This window comes from Channa argus, chromosome 15 (assembly GCF_033026475.1).
Source record: "Channa argus isolate prfri chromosome 15, Channa argus male v1.0, whole genome shotgun sequence".
Taxonomy (NCBI): Eukaryota; Metazoa; Chordata; class Actinopteri; order Anabantiformes; family Channidae; genus Channa; species Channa argus.
The window spans coordinates 6,197,877-6,220,213 of record NC_090211.1 but is presented as its reverse complement, the minus strand read 5'-3'; the positions used below and the strand labels follow the sequence as shown (position 1 = coordinate 6,220,213).

General features: G+C 37.5%; 1 protein-coding gene across 2 annotated transcripts in view; it reads right to left on the bottom strand.

The window, feature by feature from the left end:
* Positions 1–5,982: 5,982 nt before the first annotated feature.
* sstr3 (somatostatin receptor 3) overlaps positions 5,983–22,337 on the bottom strand; it is a 19,322-nt gene continuing 2,967 nt past the window's right edge. For both annotated transcript variants that reach the window (XM_067478358.1, XM_067478359.1), the window contains one exon: positions 5,983–10,485. In XM_067478358.1, coding sequence (XP_067334459.1) covers positions 8,975–10,432 — 1,458 coding nt within the window. In that variant the 5' untranslated portion in view covers positions 10,433–10,485 and the 3' untranslated portion in view covers positions 5,983–8,974. The remainder of the gene's footprint in view (positions 10,486–22,337) is intronic.

Here is a 22,337-nt window from a genome sequence, read left to right as displayed (position 1 = left end):
TGAATACATAATGCGCCACCGTAGATACCTCCTGTGTTGGGATAGAGGTTTGTGAGCATGTAGTTGTAATTACTCACAGTTCCCACCAGAGGGCAGAAATAAACACATTTTACAAAATCTAAATGCTGAAACGCAGCCGGTTGATAGACAAACCTGACACACAATCACGCACGCAAACACATACACTCACATTTGTACAGCCAGCAAAGTGAGGACGTTGACATAATGCATTTCCCAACCCCTCACCCACACACTTCTTTTTTATTTGATCGATATGGACAAAGACACTGTAAGTTTGTAAAGAGGGACATGGGTTTAGCCTATAGTAATTATGGATAGATGGGGCACTGTTGATCTGGTTTTAATTTTGGAAGGTGCTTTACTATTCTGCAGAACTGTAAAGACAGACAGAGTTGTTTCTTGTTGCATTTTAAATGCAAAAAAACTAAAAAAAACAACAACCTTTCATTTATTATCAATGTGTATCAATTTGCATTGTAGATGTAATTGGACTGTATATATACTGTATATATCTTGCTGATATACACAGACTCTTGCAGTCACAGACCTATGAATTTGTAAATCACACACACATCAACTTTGTGTTTGTTTATATGTTCTGTAGTCTTTTTAGATTTGTTATTTTGAGCATCTAATTCATACTAAACAGAACCAGAACATTGATCTTCTCTGCTGTCACTCATGAGGCCTTGGGTGTGTTTTCTAAACTAATCCCTGGATCCAATTAAGATGTTATTCATGCACCGCAAAGGTCAGAATATCTGATTAAAATAAAGGTGGTTGTCTGTGTGATGCATGTTAGTTATTTCAAGAAAAAATATTCCTCATAGAATTCAACAACAGCAGTAGTTGTTCACGCTGCTCACAGATCCGTCCGGTGATGAATGAGGCAGCTATCTTTGAACATCTGATCTTTTTGACATCTGTGTTCCTCTATATGTGATATAATTAGCAATTTCTCTTCAGTAATTACAAAACATTTCTCCCAACTGTATGCAGCAGCTATAATCAAGACATCAAAACAGCAAGACATTAAACAACAGCAATATCAGAATGTGAATTTTGCCATTTTACATATTTTTCACGTTGCACTGTGACTTGGCAGCTGAGCTGTGAGTCATATCAAACAGGCTCACTATCTTTTTACTGCAGTTTTTAGAACAACACTGGCAACAGATGGTAATCACAGCATGTGCATAAATCATGTTCATTATGTATCTTAATGGGGAAATGTGACTGGTTATTTCTGTAGATTAGGCCAAATGTTACATTACTGAATTTAAATGTGCACAATTGAAAAGCAACATGGAACCGTTAGTGTACTGTACACTAATAGTGTGTTTTATCCTTTGTAAAATGTCTCTTAATTAGTACATCACATACAGAACTATCACACCAATTATTTCATGACTTTTAATGAAATGTTGTTCAGGCGTTTTTCCTAGAAAATGATTCCTAGTCTTCTTGTAGCAGCACTATGAGGTGGATGTGTGAAATATGGTTAGGTTCAAACATTCATTTTCCCCTCAAAATAAATTGCAATTACTTCGGTGAACTTCCTACGTTTAATAGAGCAGCATTATGACATAGGGATAATTGCACTAATTATTTTCCAACATGAAAAAAAGAAAGAAAGAGCACAACTTAACATAGCATGGCAATTATTTACAATTATCTATTACAGGAATCATTTTAGTTATTAAATGGACAAATTCTAATTATGTTCATGCACCACAAATATTTTTGTTTCTGTAAAGACTCAAAAACTTCCATCAATATGGTTCTTCTATTCCTGGAGGAGAACAGGAGAGGTGGTGCACACAGTAAGATAATAAAAACTGAACAACATATTAATCTTTTATAGTGAGTTGGGTCTAAACTTGAGTGAACAAAATATATACTATATTTTCCAGTCCTCATAAAATTCAGCTGTACAGAAATAGACACAGACCAACCATTAGCATTAAGGTATATATACATTTTTTAAAAAGCCACAGAGTTTCAACCTGATGTGCTTCTTGTCTTCAGTGTGTTTCTATTCTCCAATTTATGGACGCTTTTACAAGCTTTATATTTTTGATAGAAAAATACCTCTCTGTCTTTGGGCTTTCTGTTTGTGTCTGTTTCTGAAAGTTAATCTAAGGATTAGAAGAAATTTAACTGTGCTGACTGTTGCCCAGTGACGATCACAGCTACAACACTGAAGCTCTCTTGATTTACGGGACCATAGAGGGTTCAGCTGTAAACTGGGGATTAATATTAGTCAGACAGAAGTTTTGATTGCTTGAGTAGATTTCCTTATCTCTTTGAGAATCCTAATGTTACACTGAAAGATTCATCAGAGAAAAAAAGGAATTTTCTTTATGTTTAGAGATGTTTGAAACAGTAAAAGCATTCTCGTATTTGACTGATAGCAGGAATAATCCATTATGGCCAAAGTCCGCATAAAATATAACAATATTATTTTAACAATATTATTATAAATATTAAAAAAATAAATATAAATTTTTTACAAAAAAGACTGATTCCACTCTCAGCAATTCAGTGAAGCTATATTCTTGTCTTAGCATAAAGACTGAAAACAAGTCTTCGATTCAAATCCGTCTATCAGCACCATCAAAGTTCATTAATCAACCTTCTAACTGTGAGCCAGCAGCACTAACCACTCCAACACTGTGCTGCCCACATTATGTTTTGTTTGTTTAATATACATATAAAACCAAGGATAAAAATGATTGTGGTTTTATGAAGCATCATCTGCAGATAAAATCAACAAGATAAAATTATTAAGCTTGAACTAATAAATCACATTAAAACTTGCCAAAGTCCCAGTTTATTACTTATTCTAAATATATGGTGTCAACCTTCCAAATCGAACACTAGCCAATGTCTAACTACATCTTTAAGCAATTTTAATATTATAAAAACCAATTTATCTCATTCTTGCCAGCTATACTGGAAGCAAAAAAACTGACTAGTTTCATTAAAACATATCTATTTCGTCATATTATCACATAATCACACAAAAATATTTGAACTGCAGGGTTATAAAAGAAAAAAACAAACAGAAAGCAATGCAGCCTGTGTAAAGTGTCTGTGTATATTAAATAAACACCAACCTGCAGTGAGCAGAATAATGTTGTACCTGTCCCCCGATGGTTTAATCTATCCCAAGCAATTTTGTGAAAATAAATGTACAAGCTGACAGTTTTACAGTGTAATCTCTGCTGCAGTCGCTTAGATGAGGTCTGTGTCCCTTCAGGAAACTGTTCCAGCACCAACACTGCTGTTTAATAAACACCGCAATACAGACTCTGACCCTGTTACAAGCACTAGTGGCATAACTTTAAAGCTTGTCATGCATTATGATTACACTGTAAATAAGCACTTTTCTATTCACATAGACATTTAAATTGTGCTGATTGTGCTACAGAGTCTTGTTTAATTAAGATTTTTAATCTGACCAAATGGGAAGAATTGACATTTATTAGAATTGTGTGTGTTCATCCTCTTAAGCTCATGAAAGTGTTTGCTCTGGGTTTCCATAGCTTCTTCGGCCAAAAAAGTCAATAATAGGTTATTAGAATTAACTTGAGTCTTGTTCTTATTGTATGTGGGAGAGAGCCTGTAGGCAGAGAATCACACTGAGTCATCAGTGCCACCAGCAGATCCATCAACTGACTATCACCTCTCCATGTACAGTAAGCACAGGTGGGCTATCACTGCAGGGAAGCTAGGGATCACACAGTCAGCTCGAACCAGCAATATTTATAGCCAAACACACACATGCACAAACACTAGTAAACAGAGACACAAACACAGCCCTTCCCAGCTGCACTCTCCTTTAACAAATCTCCGCTTTCATCAAACTGTAAGCCCCAGGGGCCAGGCAAATAAAGTATCAGCCAGGCAAATCCCTTTTTAATGTGCCCTTAATGACAGTTTTATGCTCCTCAGTGGATTTTTGCAGAAGGGCGTGCGTGGGCGTGTGGGCTGAAGACCAGCAGAAAGCGGCAGCAGAAGTAGCACAGTAACACCGAACAGAAGCATTGTTTCACTGTATTTACAGCTAGCTAAATAAACTGTGTCTTGTCTCAGAGTGTGTGTTGTGTCAGCACTCATGAATGAACAGTAGGAGGGTGAGTTTTTGATTCATTGGTGGATAGTTGTTTCCACATTTGTTCTGAATTAGATATGATTGTTTTCCTTCTACAAATTACTACACTCCTCTGTAGTGGACATAATATTTACCAATACCACACTAAAATCAACATGTGCCAAAAGTTGTCAGAGCCAATATTATAAATCTAATGATGACTTGGACATGTGACATGGTATTAGCTGTCTTTGAATCCAACACCAACTCAAGCAAAGAGCTGAGTCTCTGGTCTGAGCCAGTAGATGGTTTCCAGAATTAAGAAATCCTTCCTTTAGCCGACAGTGTTGGTAACTTCTATGGAGATGGATGAAACCAAGATATGATGACATTAGTACCTTTAGTTTGCCAAACTGAGGTGTTTTTTCATAGATTGCTGAATGAGGGGTTAGATTGAGTTACAGCTGGTGGACCAGAGGTTATAACTTCGTCCTTTACTGTCTCTGCTCAGACTAAACTACAATGGTTGGCACGAGTTTCATGTGAAGCTTCATTCATTTACTAGTCTAATAACCACTAGTTTAGCAACTCCTCTGCTAGTCTGAATTATGCCTTTTCCCTTGTCTTACCAAAGAAAAAAAGGAAAGTGCAGCTGGCATCTTTTCAATATGTGATGTTCTCATTGTTGCATCACAACCACCCTATGATGCCAGTGTCCTGTTACACAAATAATTGTCCCCCACTGCAGGTAAATATATAGTCTTCTTACATGAATCAGATGTATGTTGGGTTTCTTTGAAACATAGTTTCATAGTTTTTAGTTAAACATATCAAAAGCAGCACAAGCAGAGATGAGCTTGCTGTAACCCAACAATGGAATAAAAGATGTTTAGAGAAAGGGAAAAACTCTAAATTTAAAGACATGATTAAAAAGAGACACGAGCTGAATCATCTTTAGAGAGAGAATGTTTTAACTTCTAATGGGTGAAGTGGCACAAAAAGTTTAAGAAAGAGAGAATTATAACATTTATTATTTCTCTGTGTTTCTAATGAATGTTACTCCACTAAGTTGGCATTTTAAACTTTCAACACAGTGTTCAGATTTTTCTAATGATCAGTCTTTTTAATTATAAAGTCTAAGTTGGTATGGCAAAAGAAATGACAGTAGTGATATATGTCAGTTTCAGTCTGTATGACAATTATAACACCCTTGTATATTTGCACATCACCACAAAGCCAATGTGACTTAACAGTTTTGTGTAATTTAAAGTCTAACTTTGTTTTAAATGATAACTCCCATTCTTGAAATAGTATCTACCGTGAACTACTAGTTCATTTGATAACAAATAATAAATGATTAACTTGTAATATCTGCCACTATTGTAGTTGTACCGCATTTATTTAAAGATTAGCTTAAGAGCCTTCACAATGACCTGTTTAATCTCTGTTGTACAATGTTGTTGACCTTTCACATGGATTTCTTGGAAACATCAGATGTCGTTAAATTGGAGCTGAAACATACACACTCTGAACTTTGAAATATCACTCAATATTTTAGCATTTTAGAAAAAGGATTTCACCAGAGTCACCATTTCAGCCATGACACCAGAATGAATTTAAACTATGGACACATTAGCCAATTAAAATTTTTATGGTTTATATGTAATTAGCAACAAATGAGTAACATATGAAGGACTGCAACCCGTCTTAGAAATTATGGTTGTATTTAACTAATTTGCAACAGTATGTATGTTTTGAAGAAAATGTAATGTTGCCTTTTATTATCATAATCAGAAATAAATAAGAAGCACCTATTTAAACAGATTCATTCTCAACCACCACAATAGTGGACAGACAAATAAAAGAACCGGCTTATTTATTTTAATCCTCATAAATAATAGTGCTGCGCATCAGGTCAAACAACTTTGATGTGACATAAATATACATAATTTTCACTTTGACTGCAAAACATTGTACATTGTAATCGAAGAATTTACAAACAGGCTATTACTTTAAGTAAATGAAAACAATTTTAACAGAAAAATGAATCATATGTCATAATCAATCAAAATGTTTCATGTGCATTTAGCATCTAAACAGTGACGTTCTGTCCTGTGGTTTGTCAAATCTCAGGATAGCATAAATGCAGAATGCAGGTGTGTGTTAAACTAATTCCTATCTTACTTTTATGGCTCTACATATATATGATTGATATGAAACTTCTCTCTACTTTTCTTGTTTCGCAATATTTCTCTACATCTGGGGAAATAGCTAAAACCAGATAAAATCATCTGGAGGAGTGTTTGAGTTAGAATTATATCATTTCTTAGTAGTGGACAAAAATGTGAGAAAAAAATTACAAGTGACAGAAACATGGATGCCTAAAGGGGTATGTACCTTTATCTGAATGAATGAGGAGTTTATACAAGATACAAAAATGAACTAATGAACTTTTTTAAATACAATGTCACTGTTAGTTTTTTACAATTACCAATTCATGTCCTAAGTTACTGTGTTAGTTACAGTATCTGCCTCTGATAGACTGTGGTTCTTTCTAAACTGTAGGTCCCCCTACATCAGATATTATTTTTAGTTATACACTCCCCTCTAAAATTATTGGTCAGAGGTCAATTCCTTTATTTTTGCTATAGACTGAATACATTTGGGTTTGACATCAAATGATGAATATGACACAAGAGATTAACATTTCAGCTTTTATTTCCAGGTATTTACATCTGGATGGGATACACAACTTAGAAGATAGCACATTTTGTTTGAACCCACCCATTTTCCATGTGAGCAAAAGTATTTTACATTCGACTGACAGGTGTATTTTGTTGCCCATGCTTATCGTATGACATTAGTTATTCAAACAATAAATGCCACTGAATGTTTGTGCTCAGTTTGAGATTTGGGTTTTTTCTGTTCAGACTGCATTTATAGTTAAGCGGTGTACCTTCAGGAGTGAAGATATGACAAGCTACTGTTTGCAGAGGCTACGCCAAAAGATGCAAACCACTTATTAGCAAGAAGAATAGGAAGGCCAGGCTTTATGAGAGATGAGAAGTTGTATGGGCTGATGAGGCAAAGATGAACCTTTACCAAAGTGATGGAAAGACTGAAGTTTGGAGAAAGAAAGAATTTGGCCATGATCCCAAACATGCAAGCTCATCAGTGAAACACAGTGGTGGTAATGGCATGGCTTCTTCTGGGACAGGCTCATTAATCTTCATTGATTTCAGACTGGCCATGTCAATCTCCAGGCTTAACTTATAGAGCATGCATTTTACCCATCACCCAAGAGGATACTGAAGGAAGTAAACCCCCAAAACAAACAACAACTGAAAGAGGCTGTGATGAAAGCCTGGAAAAGCATCACGAAAGAAAAATGCTAAAGTTTGGTGATGTCAATGGGTCACAGGCTTGATGAAGTTATTGCAAGCAAAGGATTTGCAACTCAATATTGTTTTATTCACTTCAATCTATTTAAGTCTACGTCCAATACTTTTGCTCACTTAATAAATGGGTGGGTTCAAACAAAAGTATCTATCTTCTAAGCTGCATATCAGATCCAGATGTAAATACATGAAAATTAAAGCTGAAATGTTGGTCTCTTGTCTCATATTCATCTTTTGATGTCAGGCCCAGACTTTTTAAATCTACAGCAAAAGAAAGGAATTGGCCTCACAGTTCCAATACTTTTAGAAGGGAGTGTATGGGCCAGTAGATACTTGCTCCACATGCTAAAAGACTCAGTAGGTCATAATCATGCAATGTTTTGTGACACAGTGTCATTTGGCACATAACACATGCTCATGGCTCATTTTATGCACAAAAACAAGTGTCAAAAATCAACAGCGTTCGGCTTGTCCCTTCAGGGGTCGTCACAGCGCAATGTGTTTGGCATGGGTTTTTGCACCGGATGCCCTCCCTATTTGTTGGGACTCTGGTCCAGGGCCTCACCTGGTGGGGTGAGATTCAAACCTGCAGCCTTCTGCATCTCAACCCAATGCTCTACCCCTGGGCCACCGGCCTAGCATGCACAAAACAACACACAAAAACACAAAAGCACAAAAACAAGTACCATCTTGTTTATTGTGCATATATTCTCTATTTTCCTACACTGGCTGGTGAGCAACTGCAGTATGTTGTGATTGAGCATTTACAGCACTTCATTGGGATTAGCCAAAAGTAACTTGAAGCACGAGAAACATGTTTCTTAAAATTATGATTAAACTATGATTTTACATTTTATTTTATCAATGTAATTTTGTCACCTGAACCCAACCACACAGGTTGACTAGGTCTGAGCCTTTTCCTATGCTCCACCCTCCCATATATAATATAATTGCTGCCAGGATGGCAGCAATTATATTATATTATATATTTCATTTATAAATGTGAACAGTAAAAGAAATTAATGGTATATACACAAAATTAATAGAAAATTGGGTTACAGGGACAGATTCACATTCAATAAAGAAATAGACATGTAAATGCTGATCTAAGCTGAAGTACAGTCAAATTTGAGCCCATGATTACTTTATGGAATGAAAAAGCTTAAAATACAAAGATTAACAAGATACACGTGATAACAGCAATTAAAGACATACATATATATGTACAGCATGCATATTTAAATATATACATATTATAAAGTACACAATATAAATTGAGATACTTTCTGTTTGCTGGTTTAGCAACTCCTTGAAATGCTAAAGAAATTTTGAGTCCATGGAGCAACCTAGGTCCAGCCTATAGGGGCATTAAAGGGCTTTTTAAAATTACAAACAGCTCTCTGTGGTGGATTAGTGTTGTTCCTCTCAAGCAACATAAGCTTACAGTCCACAATTCCCTTTATAAATAACTAATTTCCAATGAGGTGCTCTGTTCGAAGTTTTCCTCGGGCAGAGTTTTAATGTTTCCATTTTTGGCTCCATTGAGAAGCAATGGTACAGTAAGCACAGACCCGTTGACCGAATCGTTTGCTTTCACATCTTCTGCTTTGTTCTTCTTGTCTGGAGAGGGCAGCTCTTGTGCTCCAGGAGTCGGTCCTTTCTCTGAGAATGCCAGCTGCGAGCTGTGTGGCTGGAAACTGCTGTTGCCGTTCTGAGCAATTCTGTATATCTCTGTCATTTCTGAAACATCCTCTTCATCGTCATCCTCTTCATCCCTGATCACCCGTCTCAGGCTCTCCCTGGGCATCAGCGCCCTCCTTCCTTCCTCCTGCTGTTGCTGGCGCTCCATGGGCTCGTGGTTCTCCACCTTCCTCGTGGAGCGGCAGAGTGCTTTCCGGAAACCCCTTTTGAAGTTATCTGACAAGAAGCCGTAGACAATGGGATTGGCGCAGCTGTTAGCGTAGCCAAGCACTACGACAAAATAGTAAAGACCCTGATACTCTGAGGGAAGGGACACCAGCAGGTTGATGATGTTAAGGGCATAGAAAGGCAGCCAGCAGAAGACAAACACAGCAACAACAATCACAACCATGCGTGTTACTTTACGCTCTGACTTCCTTCGCTTGGTTGAGGTGGCGTGAACTTTTTTACCAGAGCTGCGGATCTTGAAGACAATGAGCAGGTAGCAGAGGCAGATAATAAGAAGAGGGCAAAAAAATCCAACATTACAGGTGTAGATGATAAAGGCCGCCCGCCAAATGTTAGCCGGCTGAGGCCAGGCAATGTTACAGGTGCCTCCTGCCTTCTGGATGTTGGCAAAGATCACCACAGGCAGGACAACAAGAAAGGACAGTGCCCACACTGTGCCATTCACTATTTTTGCCACCTGGGGGCGCCGCCACTTTGAAGACCGAATTGGGTGGACCACAGCGAGGTAGCGGTCGATGCTCATCACAGTGAGACAGAAGATACTGGTGAATTGGTTGATGGAGTCAACAGTCATGACCAGTCGGCACATGAAGGAGCCAAAGGGCCACGACTGGAGGGTGTTCTGCACTGCCAGGAAAGGCAGGCCGAGCATGAAGAGCTCATCAGCGATGGCTAAATTGAGGATGTATATGTTGGTCACTGACTCTATCTTTGAGTAGTGCAGCACAATGTGGATGACTAAAGTGTTACCACCCAGACCGATGATACAAACAATTATGTAAATGAGTGGGATGAGGATCCCTGCCACGCTGGGACCTGGCGAGACATCAGGGACGGTGGAGTTGGTGGAATTGAATAGAGTCTCATTCAGATCGCTGTTATTGAACATGAACAGAAACAGTGGGAGTCCATGTGAGGGGTTGGCGAGGCTGCCGTTCTCCCACATTTCATCCGTCATCTCCAGCCCGGGAAGCGAGAAGTCGCCCATGGAGGTTCTCTTTTCTGTTGCCTTGTCCTTCTGCTGTTTCAGCTCCCACCCATCTGCAATGTTGGAAGAAAAATAAATTAGCGGAATTATTGACATTTTCCATATTCATCTCTGAGGAGACTGAAAATAAAATACATGAAAATAAACAGGTTTTTGTTTTCCAAGGACATGACAAAGTTTTGAGTTTTTTTCCACCACTGTTTGTTTCTAGTGCTTGGTGCTGCTGTTGTAAAAGCATTGACATTAATATTATGCACTGCAACATTTTCATAAATATTGCATGGCAAAAAGATAATACGTAACACTTCCCTTATCCTCCTACATTTCAAATGGTACTCAAAGACTCAAAGTGGTGGTGAAGTAGTGAATTGTAATACTGTTCATAAAAGTCAGTGGAGTGACCATGTGTGATTGAGTTCAGCATTTAGGAGGTTTTTTATTGGCAATATTATATCAGGTCCATTTGGCTTCATATACATTATTAGGTATTTTGCACGTAATGTGAACTGAGCAAAGCACCCATAAGGTATTATAATACCACGATGACCTGTGAAATGAGCAGGAAAAAGGCAAACATAAAGAGTGGACAAGCAGCAGAGATGAAAAGAAAAATACAGGACACAGATAAAAGCAGACGGGAAACAGATGGATATAAGTTAGTGAGTCAGACAGGACACAATTAAAATCAGGGTGAAAATGGATGTTTTATGGTAGATTCATTTGATCACAGCTATATTTGGTCCTATAAATTCAACAGAATCTGTTCCCACACGCGTGTCATGCTGATAATCGACATTTTATTATCAACCTTGCAGGAGTCTGGTTAACATGAACCCATAGACCTTTGAGGTCAGACAGTACATTGTTTCAAGAAACTGAAGTTCAGTAAACATCTGTACTGACCAACTATTGAAGCTAAAAGTACATTTAGGGACACACCCACACGGTCACTTTGCTTTAATAAGGACACTGAAACGTCTTTATTCAGGTTACTACTAACCACACCAGGAGTGTGGTGCTATGGCACTACACGAGCTGCTAACATGGCCGTGAACATGGAATAAGAGTTAGTTAGGAAATCCAGGACCTAACAACTTATATACATGGGGCACATTATCTGAAGGAAGGAAAGGAAAAAATCGAAACACGTAGAGAAACTTCCTGAAACACACAAACATTTTATCTGTGTAAAGTGATGCAAATGACACATAAAAGCATATAGAGGCTTGACATTTCATTTCACCCTTCATTACAGACACAGCTGTCCCATACAGTATTCAATCTAATATGCATCACGAGAACCATTTTAAAAGAACATCCTGTCAAAATAAAATATTGACCTTCTCCTTTCATAAAAAGACTTTTTCAAAATGCCTACTGTTACATTTAGGAAATCAACTGTGAGAACAGCACAGATGTGCCCTGAGATCACTGATAGAGTTCATCAAACAAGCTGAATGAAAGGTTATTGTCACCTGAATGGCAACAGCTGCAATCTATAAAAGGATTTTCAGTCTCTGCCTCACTAAAAGAAGCAGGAGGCAAAACAAACAAACAAAAAAACCCAAAAAAATACAACCTGAAACAGTAAAACAAGAAAAAGCAACAAATGTGCTATATGTCTTTTTATGAGACCTGTGTAGTTTCTTTCACCACAGTGTCACATTTATCATTTTTCAATATCTCCAGTTCAACATTCCACATTGAATTTTCCAATTTTGATCACCATGGAAACCAGAGTAAGAGAAAACAAGGAGATCTGTGTCGTAAATCAAGAGAACTAGATTTTAGAAAGACAAGAAGAAAGAACACTAACTACAATAAGCCACTAGTCCTTAGTGATGATGCAATTAAATAACATCAAAAACAGCTCAAATTGCTGATTCATCAATAATACTTTAATTATGATGAAAAGAAATAATGTTTTCCTTAGGTTTTTGTTAATTTAATATTGTATAATGACCAAATGTGGCAACTGTAATGTAAGAGAAAATGTCTTTTATCAAAGCTTTAATGTGTTAAACTGTGAACTAGATGCTATTTGTGAAGCTACATTTATTAATGGTTCAAATTCTAATGTTCCACCATTAGGGTGTGAGTCATCCTGCCTTATGGGACATTTTTGCTCTGTTTAGCTCTTTAATTTATAGGCAGATCAGTCAACTGTTTGACCTGTATGTCTAATGATTTGTATGCAACATTTTATGCAAACATTTAACCACCCCTGAGTAAATAACATCATTTGCTGATGTTTTTATAGTTAATAGAACAAAATACAACCCTACAGCAAATACAGACATAAAAAGTCCTGTTTAACATTTCATTTTATGAAATTAAGACAAATATTCGGACTCCCTAGTGTGACAGTGTCACAGCTAAGAGTCTTGCTCTTCTTGATTTGTTTTTTAACTCCCTCTTCACTGTAGATCACAATGTGTACATACAAAATCTGAATTTTGTGTAACCAATTCTTCCCTTTATTGGTGTTTTCCTTGCTAGCAAATAGTTAGCAAATAGTTACTTTTTCAAATGCAGTTCCATGTAGCCCAAAGACCAACAATGAATAAAGGAACATTTTTTTTACTTCAACTGTCCACAGCATTTGTTTCCCAAACACTGGTTTCTACATATCGCATTTTGCTTTGCAAACTTGAGACATTGGGTCTTATCCACCAACCGTTTTTCAGAAGAAATTTTCTTTGGCTTACGCAGTTTTTACGAAGTCTCTCTTATTCACAAATCTTTCTGTATATGGGATTTCTTCCTATGTAAGAGCAGAATCTATGCCTATGCAGATATTGCCAGTTTTAACAAGCTTTTCAATTACTTACCAAAACGTTAACAACTTGTTGGTCACACTAATCCCACCCCAGCTGTTGACAAAAGCAGTTCTTGGAACAGCAAAGAGTTTGTGCCACTCTGGAGCCAGTTTTTCTGGCCCGGCACTTGCTCCAAACCAGCCCTAGACCTAGCTCGTAGAAAAAGGAATGAGTCAACCACCTACAATGACTTCAAGGACAATTGGACACTGCAGTCAAACCTACAGTCTCATGCTTTTTTATTGACTTTGACAGGGAGTTTATCTGTAGTAGAAAAAAGGGACAATTAGAGCATCCTCTCAACTCATAAGGATAATAAAATTCATTAAAAGGAAGGTGCGTATCAATCTGTGGCTTAAAAACACATCATGAATCTGACATAGACTTTTCTTTAGACCCTTCTTAAGAACAAATTTAAGAAAAAATGTAGGGTAGATATTGAATAAAGCCCCATGATGACTTCCATGTGACACATAGTGGAATGGTTAAACGTTCCTACACAGGCCTTCCAAGTTGAATCTATAGGTTGTTTGTGCCTTTCCTCTCATCCAACTCAGCCAATAGTAGTATCCTCTGTGCCTAGATGAGTGGTTTTATCTGAATATGTTCTTGGAAGATCTTGTCTAGTTTAAAAATTCAGCTTATCTGACATTTCATGAGAGTGGAAATTTAAAGATTCCAATGGGCCTATTCACACTTTTGACATGTTATAGATTAGAACTCTAATTAAACAATAAAGATAGAAAGCAATGTGTCTATTCAATGTGTTTCAGAAAATATCTGATATTTGCTAAAAAAAAAACAAAACAAACAAAAAAACTGAGAATATTTAACTTATAAGATTGGCAGCCTCATCTTAGAATAAATCTCTCTCAGCCGAACCCTGATTGTGCAGCAGCCTTAACATTCCTTACAACTGTGATGCCTTGGAGAAATCAATTTATCCTCCGCCCCATCTCTGATCCCAAACACCTTGAAAGTCTTTCTAATATCTGCTTTGGATTTGTCACATTTCATACCCCCTCATTAATCATCACACTTATACACCAGGATTTTTCAGGCCTTTCATGCTGCTCTGAAAGAGGAAATCTATTCAGTTTGTAAATTGAGGTTCTGAACTGCTGTCAGCATTATACAGGAGCAAGACCAAAATGTCTCCCTGTCTGCCTTTCTGTTGTTTCAATGACAGGAGGGGAGGCAGCAACATAATCTCACATCTGAAAACTCAACAATCACAAAGATCAATAGCTCGCTGCAGTCACCTGTTTGGCCTGTAAAACCAGAGACAGTGAAAAAAAGAGGAGACCCAGGATAAAATTACATTTCATCTATATATTTAATGCTTGATGTCTGGGCTTTTTAGGAGACTCATCTATTCTGGTCTTGTTCACTGTCAGCACATTTTTCCACTTTATTTGTTTAATAATTGATTCTGATGCTTACAGTTTTTTATGTATCACATAAGCTTTACAACAATGTCATGACATATTTTGACTGAGCATAATATGCACTGTAATGTTATACTTAAACCCGGGCACATTACCAGCTAGGATCCACAGTGGAACTGTCCATAGTTCTTGGGTAATTTAATGTTTAGGTTTACTGTCACTGGTGTTGTTGCTCAGCCAGCAGAAATATTCACTTTTAAAAGTTGTTTACACTTTCCCTTCCCAATAATCAAAGAATTTCAATTATTCCATTCCTATTTATTTATTTTATACCTACAACTACCCGAAGGCTTGTACAACCACCAAAAAAGAAAGAAAGAACAAACATGAAAAATCATTAATATGTACTGCCAGAACTTTAAATAACTATGGACTGGAAAATGTTGTCAGCTTAAGCAAAAACAACTATTAGCAGCAGCAGCTTTTTAACCAGAAGTAGCTTAAGGTGGCAAAACAAACGTGCGGCTATCAGAGCTGCTGAAGGTGAAAGCTGCTTTATCTGAAATGTTTCTCAGAAGTGACCGAGACATATAAATACTACTACAAGTGGGAAGTGGTTTCTTTCACACTGAGCTCTGATTGTACTTTAATAAGTATGCAAACAGCATAATGGTTTGACTGTTCAAACAAAGCTATTCACAACTTCCAGTAAAGCATTGTTCTGGAAATAATAGTTTTAGAATTGCCTGTGAACTGAAATAATATTTCACTATCTTAAAATAGTTAAAAAACAAACAATATAGTGTTACTGATGCTGATATTACTATAAGCATAGATTAAATTCAAATAGCTGTTAAAACCAAAGAACCATGCATCTCTGTTGGGGCTGATATGTGTTGTCCAGCAGAACTCAGATAATAATCTGATCATTTGTTTCCAGTAGACTGATCTGCTGCAGCACTGAAATTTGCAACATTTCACTGCATATCAAAGTACAAGTTAGAGTGTCTGAATCATATTTGTGAGCTCTGACACCGAGGATGGCAAAATGCACAGATTTCATGAGCTCCCACACTAATTATAATTAGGAAAGAGCTGAGCACAAACTGTTCAGCAAGTGGCTTCTCATTTTCAGCCAGAGTTGACTGTTGCTTTCATCACTTGGGCTCTCTGTAGTCAGTGTCTGTGCTCAGCAAAAGATCCTTTGTGAGAGAAGAAGCTTCACTATGTACCACAGTGCAATCAGTGTCCAAACATCACATAACATGTAAGTTTCTGGAGTCACATCCTCCCAGTTATATTTTCACTGTTATCCTAGTAATAATTTAGACTTTATTTATAATAATTTAACAATATTTTAAATCATAACCTACATAATTAAGATAAAGAGCGTTTCAGACTTAATAATTATGTTAATGTTCTGTCAATGGGGCAGAGTCACTTAACATTTTGGAATATAGAAGTACAGGATTAAATTTTGTATGAGCAGATACTAAATACTACACTCAAACATAAAAATGTGAAGCACTGTGCAAAGAGGTGTTAGATGTACATAAACTCAATACTCATTTATTAGTTTAGAACATTTTTAGAAAAAATATATAATATCTTTATATTGAAACCCCATATGGTATTAAAGTTATGGCTTACCACTTGATGGTAAGGTGATTGGTGTATATGTTGTGCACTGAAATATCTGTGCTGAGTAGAGGCTGGAAATCCTGAGGTGAATGACTGAGCTAATATCTTTTAGGACTTCCAGATACAGACTGACATACTGGTACAGGCAAACCAACTGGACGTAGTAGTGGTGGACAAACAGAGGAGATGTAACAATCTCAAGTGATATTTATTAGTGCATTATCAGGGAGAAGGAACACGAGAAGCTCGAGAAATATCAAGGGATGAAAGAGGAAGTGAAAAACCTGAATCTGAAGGCACAAGTTATTGCCGTGGTAATGGGAACACCGGGGGCTTTAACATCCAATCTGGGAGAGTGGATCTTGCAGATTCCAGGAACAACATCTGAGATCTCTGTCCTGAAGACTGCAGTCCTAGGAATAACTAAGGTGCAGGACCCAGAAACTCGCATGTTCCTGGTAGAGGAGCCAAGGCCGAAGGAAGGACTCATCTCAGCAGGGATGCTGAGATGAGTCTTGATTTCCGCTGTGACATTTGGATAGTCAGAATTTGGCCTAAACAACATGAAAGTGGTGGGGTAGTTGATATCTTTTTGGTACACTTTGTTCCCCATAGTACCACCTGAGTACTGTTTAAATGCACTGTTTTTGTAGAAAAGAGTTTCTGCAGCCTGAATCAGGAAGCCTTGATGTTCAAAGAGAGAGCTAGAAAATATTTCTCTAAACCCTCTAATCTCAACCTTAATGCAGTGACCTCTTCAAGCTTCAAAAGCACAGTTTCCACACAGTTTTCATTTTCAGGGAACAATGAAGACAGATGGGTTAAATGTATATTGATTTGTAATATAACAGAAGAAAGTGTCATGCTTCACATAGCCAACTGTTCATTTGCTTAGCAGTGTAGCTTACAGACAATATGATGTTCATCAGCAGGGCTTCCTGAAAAGCTCAAATTTAGCTTCACTTAGATTTTTTTTTTTTTCTTTTTGTATTACAGTGCAGGCTAATGGTTCTCTGTATATGTTATGTGTATTTAATTTAATTTTGCTTGTAATTTCCATTTAACATTAACTTCCTTGAGAGGCTTTTTTTGCTTAATAAATTGGTAACAATCTCTGTTTGCAGTATATACAAACTTTACATAAATGTTTAATAAATGTTTAGAGCACATTATAGCTGTTCTTATAGCAGGATTTTTGAGTGTCCATCGTTGTTAGTCTATCTAAGGGTCCTATCCCTTGTCCTGAGAGGTGAGGTACAACCCGAACAGGTCTCCAGTCTATCGCAGGGCCAACACAGAGACATATGCACAGACAGACAAACATTCACACTCATACCCACGGGTAACAATTTTAGAATCACCAGTTAACCTAACATGCATGTCTTTGGACTGTGGGAGGAAACCAGAGCACCCGGAGGAAACACATGCAAACACGGAGATAAGATCCAAACTCTCCACACAAGGGCCACAGTCGGTCAGGGAGCCTGTGCCGCCCAAATTTTTCTATTATTGATTTGTAATCTAGTACTGATACTGAGCAATTGAATCCAATTTTGGCTGCATTCTTGAACTGTGGGACAGATGAACTTTTATTGCTGCTTAATACATTTATTCTAACAATAAACACAATATAGTGGTGAAACAAGGATTTAGTGTGAAGTATTTGCCAACAACTGCGAAAGTGGAGGCTTAAGCTAAAGAAATGTAGTTGTTAGCTACGGAGATCCTTAATGTCCTAAGAAGCACATTTGTTACTTTAAATTCTTGCATTTATATTAATAATTAAATATACTTTAATAGATTTGTGGTATAAAAGATGTTTATGTAAGAAGACATTTTTTGACAAACACCATACATTACAAACACACTTATAGCTGTATACACCCACCTACTGTTAAACAAATGTGTTGTCATGTTCTGCTTATTAATGTTAAATAAGTACAGCAGTGTAAAGTGTGACAAAGAAGCTTTATTATCACGGCCCACGATTATGCTGACAGGGAATTAACATATATTCCCATAAGACAACATCAATTATCAGCACAATCATGTTGTTAATGAGTTGAGGGTAGGTGAGGAAATAACTGCATCTGTCACAGGTTCAACTGCAGCTCAATGCAGCAGCAGAAATGCCAACATCTTAGCTGTCAAGCACAGCTGCACCGCTGTGCTGAGCATCCATCAGAAAGGTCAGAGTCTGACAGTTGGAGAGCTTGAAAGGTTCAAAGTATTTCAGGAAGAAAGGAACTTCGTCATCCCGACTATCATATAACAGAGATCAACAGATGCATTCAGGTACACAGAGTTCACACGGAGGCAAGGTTTGGTTTGTGAACTGAGTGTAGGGCTGTGCTGCTGTTTCTAACTGGACTTGAATACAATTGTGAGCTACTACGGTACTGTTTTTGCATACCACGTTAGACTTTAGCTCCAGTACATTTAAGAAACAAATATTGTTGCAGTAGATGCTGTTTAGAACTCTATAATTGTAAAGTTTGAAACTACATTTAAACCATGGTTGAAATTTCTTCTTTTGCCTTATAAAGTCGTTAAGTTATACAGTGCTCAGTATTGACAGCAAAACCGTGGGAACAGGTCACGGTCATGTTCGAGGACATCGGCAGAGTTGTTTGAATAGTATATTTGCATAGCTTTCTTTTGTGTTTTCACCTCTTGAAAGCAAAGAGTGAGTGTTCTGCAGCTCACCAAGTGATAAACAGTCCTGAGCAGAGGTGAGTGCAGGAGAATGGAAAAATGTTATTATGATTCATACCACATTTACTACACGCTGAATAAGACATTCCCTTTAATTTTACTTCTGGGATATTGTCAGTGTGTTTAGAAGTGCGACAATACTCACAGTATTTTTCCATTGGGCTAATGATGAGTCAGGGTTATGGAAAAAACTATAAGTGTCAATATATTATATCAGTACACCTCATACGTAATACGAGTCAGCAGGTTAAATACAGTGTGAAAGGTGCATTAATCTAAGGTAACCATAACAACAATACAAGTATGGCACATAGGGTCTCACTTTAAAAATGACACTGCCTTTGTTAAGTGACCATGCAAGATTTTATTTGGAGGTGATATTAAAGAGGTAAAGGCTTTTTTTCACCTTTCAGGTGAGGACATGTGCTTGTCTTTTACTTCTGACGTACTCAGTATAAATATTCCATGACTGTAGACAAATCCAGCAGCTTATTAATGTGATGTAATTTGTAGTTATTCTGGAAAGGTTGAGTGTAATTTCGCTTTAAGATCTGTCTGGACCTTTAAACATATCAAATATTTTCAGCTTTTTATCTAACTCTAACAATTTGTAGTTCGAGCTAGCACAAGCTTACTGTAACCACCTACAGTGCTGCACTATACAAACGGGCAGGTAGATTAAGGGCTATACTAAGCCAGAGGTTTGCGTTGATTAAGCCAATACCAGGCCACTGAATGGCAAGATAAGATCCAAAGCTGCTGCTTAACCCCTGCTTCTTAAAGCCTTGCACTAAGGAAAATCTGTAATGATTTTTAAACTTCTACATGCTTTGTAATCTTGTACGTCAGATTCTAGGAGCTTATGATTAATTTCAGTATGAACCAGTGCCGATCGATTAGGCATCACATTCCCAAAGGTTTTCTGACTATACCATTAATTTAAGGAGATAAGAAACCTGAGCATGGGGCGGCTCAGTTGGTAAAGTGGCCGTTAACCAACCATAGGGTCGGAAGTTCGCGCCCCACTCTTCCCGACCACATGTCAAAGTGTCCCAGGGCAGGACATTGAAGCCCGGTAGAAATTGGGGATGGTAGAGAGATAAGGAAGAAAATATTTTCTAAGCAAGGTCAGGTTAAAGGCTACAGGATTATCTCCAAGATGATTTAGTGTTTCTGTGACAACAGCAAATATTATTAAGATGTTTAGGCTATAACATTTGTAGATGAGGCTGCAAGAGACATATCAATAGATATAATATGACAATCTGAGTGGTGGAAAAAGAATCAAGGAAACCTTCAAAAAAGATACAAGCTGACTTCAAAGCTGAGTCTTTCAAAGAGAAATATAAAAAAGCTGATTAATGTCATTAGTTTTCCTGTCAATCTACTAATTGATTAACTGCTGCAGTTGTAGCTCCGACCACAAGCACTTTTATGTGTTTGCATCCGTGACCACTCACATTTGTGTGAGGAGGATGTTGAAAAGTTGTGTACACACTTTTTGAATGTGTGTGGACATGTTGATGAGGATCAAAGGTGCCCATTAAACCCTTTATTCAGAACGCATCAGCAGCCCTGTTGACCAATCTCTGTTTAGCTTACGGCCTCTATATAGGATAGTTGGCAATATCCACTATTTAAGAAAAAAAAACAGACATTAGTTAGGGATGTTAAAATCCTATGTTCTGATCTCTAGCTTTTTCCTGTTAGATTTTCAGCAGGAGTCACATAAGTGTGACTGCATTTATCACATCAGTCTCATGTGCTCATGAGTGACTTGCAATCCAACATTTTCATCATGGCACTAGTCTGAACTGAATGCTGTCAAATGTAAAAGCTGCAGCACAAGGTAAAACATAAAAGAAGTGAGATTAAATAAATCTCTGCCTGACTGAGAGAGATGAAATAGATTTATTTTTTACTATACCATTCTTTATTCTGCAAGAAAAAAATCTGTTTCATAAACTGAAACACTATGTTGACAGAAAGATGTCAGTAGTGTTTTGCCATATTACATTATCATATATCATAAATTCTGTCAGTAATTTTTCCAAAGTTGCCACCAAAATGTTTTATGTAGATCAATTGATATTTTACTACTTTAGTTGTGTGACCAAGCGTATGTACATGCCATAATGTGGTGAATCTGACATGGACCTACAAACAAAGAAAGTAATGGAAAGCCAAGCTCACGCCTGGGTTACGTCAAAAATGTCTGTCATTTGGTAATAATTCAGCAAAAAATCAGATTTGAGTCAAAGTTCTATGATTCGAAAGTTGTCAAATGCCTGAAACAAGATGTGGCAACACACTGAATCTGTTCCACAACCACAAACAAAGAAAACGTCCTGGCCAGAGCCGCCTCTTGGCATAGGCCATTTGGACGGTCGCCTAGGGGACCACCTGCTGAAGGGGGCGCTGCTATAAGCCCTCAAACAAATAAATAAATGTAATAACTTGCAGCCCCGACTGGCGCCCTTTTCTCTTGCTCTGTCTTGGAAATGAAAAATGATAAAATAAGCAAGAACAGGCCCTTCCTCCTTTCTCTCATTAGTTGATTGACCTGTCCCTGAACCTGTCCTGCACCGTGCACTGTGGAAGGGATGGATGGGACGAGTTATCTGTGGGCATCTCAGGTAGCATTTCCTACATCAACAAGTCATATTGGCATTGTCATCATGAAAAGTCCGTCCAAGCCCTCAGGTGCGGCTTTCGTGCGGTTTCTAGGCAGGTATCATTTGATGATACCATAGATGCCTTTGCCGCAGGGAAGTCCAGACGTGTACAATTTTGAATGAAAGCTATCAGAGACTTTGGATAAGATTTTAGTGATACATTATGGTTTCATGTTGTCCCGTTTGCTCATTCTGCTTCTGTAAGGACCACTGTTGCCAAATACAAAGCTCCCATCCATTCATTTTGAGTTGAACCCACAACATTTTGTCACATTTGGTGAATAGATAGACCCAAGTGACATAACGACAGGTGGGAGTCTCGTAATTAAAGGGGTTTATTAAAAGCACAAGATATCAGGAAAGATAAAATAAAATTCATGGGGGGAGGACAAAACTATTATGAATAGAAACAAAAACTGAGGGACTAGCATAACCAGAGTCAGACAAACAAGAACAGAGGAGAAAAGGGAAACCAAATGAGATTTTAATTTAAAATACTTTCTACTTTTCAATGATTAACACTGCTTTTCCTCCAAGACATCAGATTGTGAGATCTATTGTACTTTTTACTCTTTTGGCCTGAAATTATCCTGTGATTGTGCTGATTAACTTCCCACCTGTGGTTGCTCTGAGTGAGTGACTGTGTGTGTGTGTGTGTGTGTGTGTG